The sequence below is a fragment of the Propithecus coquereli genome, unplaced genomic scaffold (assembly GCF_000956105.1).
Source record: "Propithecus coquereli isolate 6110/MARCELLA unplaced genomic scaffold, Pcoq_1.0 Scaffold1, whole genome shotgun sequence".
In the NCBI taxonomy this organism is placed as follows: domain Eukaryota; kingdom Metazoa; phylum Chordata; class Mammalia; order Primates; family Indriidae; genus Propithecus; species Propithecus coquereli.
This window is the reverse complement of record NW_012133857.1, coordinates 26,191,044-26,194,681: the sequence shown is the minus strand read 5'-3', so window position 1 is coordinate 26,194,681 and position 3,638 is coordinate 26,191,044. Positions and strand designations below refer to the sequence as shown.

The 3,638-nt window shown below is 38.8% G+C and overlaps 1 protein-coding gene across 1 annotated transcript; it reads right to left on the bottom strand.

The window, feature by feature from the left end:
* Window positions 1–1,903: 1,903 nt before the first annotated feature.
* On the bottom strand, window positions 1,904–3,427 carry LOC105814298 (THUMP domain-containing protein 3-like). Its single transcript, XM_012649258.1, is given in 1 exon segment — window positions 1,904–3,427. A coding segment is annotated over 1 exon segment (1,524 nt).
* Between the last annotated feature and the right edge of the window lie 211 nt (window positions 3,428–3,638).

Sequence of the window (3,638 nt, the reverse complement as noted above, 5' to 3'; positions counted from 1 at the left end):
ATGGATAAAGTCTGTTCAGTAGACTTTATGGTTAGTGTATTTTGTTGTCTTCTATCCTTTCAAATAGAAGCATTAAAAAATGGATGGTAAATCTACCCACCAGAATATTTGGTTTTCAAGAACTCTGTTCTCTTAAGCTGCACAAAAGGTTTAATTGTGTGTAGAATGTATAATAGGGACATACAAGCCTAAAAGGACCTCAGATACCATCTAGTCAAAATCCTTGATTTTACAGATGAGAAAACTGAGGGCAAAGAGGAGAAATGGTTTGTTTAAGATCACGGAGCAGTCATTACATACAAATCAAGTCTTCACATTCTTACTTTGGTGCCTTCTCTATACTAGTAGAGTATAGAGAAGTATCACTAAGTATCCTTAGTATCACCTGTGGTGTTAAAAAAACACGTATGTCTGAGTTGATACCCTACTGTCTGTAAAGGACCACAGCTCTGTACTGATGCTATTATATATAAACGGATGCTCTCTGAAAACATAAACTAATGCTCTGTTCACGTATAATGTTTCCCAGCAAAGAAAAGGTCTGACCATCATGTACACAGCTATCAACACGTACAAATCCAGTGACTGGTACATTCCTTTCATCTTCACTCTGATGGCTGTTTTCTTTGTGGGGTTGGTCTCCTGGGTATGTTTCCTGCTTTGGAAATACGGAAACTTCATGGGATGTTGTCAGAAGATGGCCAAGGAAGTCTCCAAGCCCATACCTAAGTATGTGATTTTTTTTTTCTGAGTTTCTGATATAAAGAGTTAAAATCAATTGGAGTTTGGTGATCTTACTCTGAGGTCTTCTGCCTGTTTGCTTTTGAGGGACACAGAGAAAAATACTTGAGATACAGAACTCGATGTTCCCTTTCACCAGTGATACCAAACCTACTCTAGCTCAGAAATAGTTGGGAGCTTCCTTTAAAAAACAGCAACAGCATATTATTGGGCTTTACCTTAGAACATCAGAAATAGATTTTCGGTGAAAATATGTTTTAAAAAAATGAATTGGTGAGCTAATAAGAAAACATCTCCCCATATTATTTTGATGCAAGCAGTTTTGTATACAGGTGTTTGACAACTGCCAGGAACTAGCCTAGGAATTGGTAATAAATGTAGTTATCCTTTTCACACATCTTACTGGTTTTTTTTTGTGGGTGTGTGTACTGAAAGGAAAACAAATTTTTAATTTGACTTGTTGGTCCCATACCTTATCTACTAGTGTATATGCTATTTATAAACAAATGTTTTATAAAACTAACAGTAAAGCATCTCTGCAATCTCTTTGATAAATCCTGGTACTCTATTTTAATTGTATATATTAATCTGAATAACAGATGCATATTTTAATTCTTAAGGCAGATGGTAAACTTTCCTATAGGTCTTGTGAAACTTCTTCTTGTCATGGGGCAAATCCTGTTCACGAAATGTGATAACACTTCATTTTTTGAGGTTGAGGTAAAGAACTTGAGCATGTGAATAGCAAAGCTGATAGGCAATGAAATGTGGCCTAAGATGTAATTATGTTTTCTGTCTGTTCTTTAGGCCAGGGTAGCTTTGCACTTGCCGCAATGGAAAACAGGCTATGAAGCCTGAAGATAAAATGTTCTAAACCCAAATGCCAGAGCATTTCAGTAGGCTTTTCACTATGCATCTTTAAAGTGTTTTAAGCAAAATACTAATTGCCCACTACCCCTTTGAAACAGCTTCAAGGAAAAGCTTTGCTTTCTCATAAGACTTTTTCAATTCCATCACACCTTTTGCTAACTAGCATGAAGAGCTTTGGACTGGTTTTAAGGGTACAGACTGCACTTTTGTTAATACTATTTTTCTCAAAAAGCAAGTTCTTCGTGCTGATGTTTCCAGTGTTGGGAAGTATGAATGCTATTATTTGTCATCTTTATTCTTTGCATTACCAAGGAGTTCCTCTTTCTCCATCTTGTTCTGAAGGATGAACAAAAGGTTGGGGCGTACGTCCCAGAACATAAACTGCAGCACGAAGACCCCCAATGTTCACCCAAACTGTATCCCCCTTCCGCCATACATGTCACATTCCAGATAATGCCTTCGTAAAGCATTTCATGTCCTGAGTAAGCAGTACAGCTCGGCCTGTTGCAGGTGTACAGACATGGCCCATCTCCTGTAGGCAAGCTGGATAAAGGTTCCAGTTTCTCTTCTTGGAGCTCATCCTCTTTCCAAATGGCAAATCTGTTACAATAATGTCCACAGAGCCCGTTCTTAATGGCAGATTGCAGATATCCCACTGAACAGCATCTATGGGCAAGCCCCAGGATGGTTTGCCTTCTTTAATTTGGCTCTTGGTCAATAAAGATGAGATGTTATTTGCTGCTCTATCTATAGGCAGTGGATTATTATCACCAGCAATATGGTAACAGTCAGACCATTCAGTAGCCCTCTCTGTTGGTATTGCCCCTGTTCCACACATTGGATCGACTATTATATCATAAGGTAGAGGATCGCAGAGCCTGAGCATCCCATAGGCAAGAGTTGATCTAAGAGTTGTAGGTCCAAAATGTGTGATATTTCTTGGGTGGAGACTCCCTTCAGTTAGTGCAATGTCCACGATGATTTCATTATCATGGATGTTCAAAAGAACCTCCACATCAAAGTTGGTCATGTCAGCCTTCCACTTAAAATAATCTTGAATAGCACCTCCAAAATCTCTTGCAGCCTCATTTGAGGTAAAGCAGTGTTTCTCTCCTGCCCTGTTGCACGTGACTCTAAACTTCAGCATTTGAGGCTCAGTTTCTTGTCTTGTGCTTTCATCAGTCTCATTTTTACAAGATGCCAAATCATCACCTACTAGTGTTGATATCTCCTCTTCGATGGCTGGATTTTCATAATAATCTAAGATATGTGAATCTAAAGCATTGTCAGTGAACTCTTTTTTAATACCTGTCTCATCTATTTTGTTGTCTTTTCCATTATCAATCTTCCCTTTACTTGAATGCTGATTTATCTTTGTGTGTTTTATTTTTTTTTTCTTAAAACTGGTGTTGATTTTCCATACTTTTAAAGGGTTTGACCATGGAAGTTTTCCAGCCAAGTCTTCAAAATCCTTTAGAACTTCTTCCTTTGTTTTTTTGAACTGGTAATCTTGAAACTCCTGAACAAGCACAAATAGGTTATCAACTGATCTCAAACAATGAACCTGAGCCAGACTTTCCAGTGAAATGACAAAATATATCTTGCTATGGTCTCTGCTGATTTTGCATGATGACCCCAATTTCTCTCTCACTTCATCTGCTGCTGTTTGCTCAAAGCCAGTAGGTACGGTGGCTCCGATAGTGACTAGAAGTTCAGACTCACTTCTGAGGTCACTTTCTGTCACTTGTACAGATCTCTGGTTCTCATGAAGGTTCACATCTAGGAGTTGTTTAGTAGCTTCTTGAATGTCAGACATGTTGGCAATGCTTCCAAGATCCCTAAAACAGTCCCAGGCACCAGCCAGACCCTTCCTGCCGGCCTCGTGTGTGAACTGGTGATGCCCATCTTACTGGTTTTGAGTCTATTTGGATTTGAGCAGAGAGGCCAAAGAATGGGAAAACAATGTAGGTGTTTTCACCACCATCCAAAAATAGTTCTTCAGAGTGTAGAATATCATGACTTCAAAA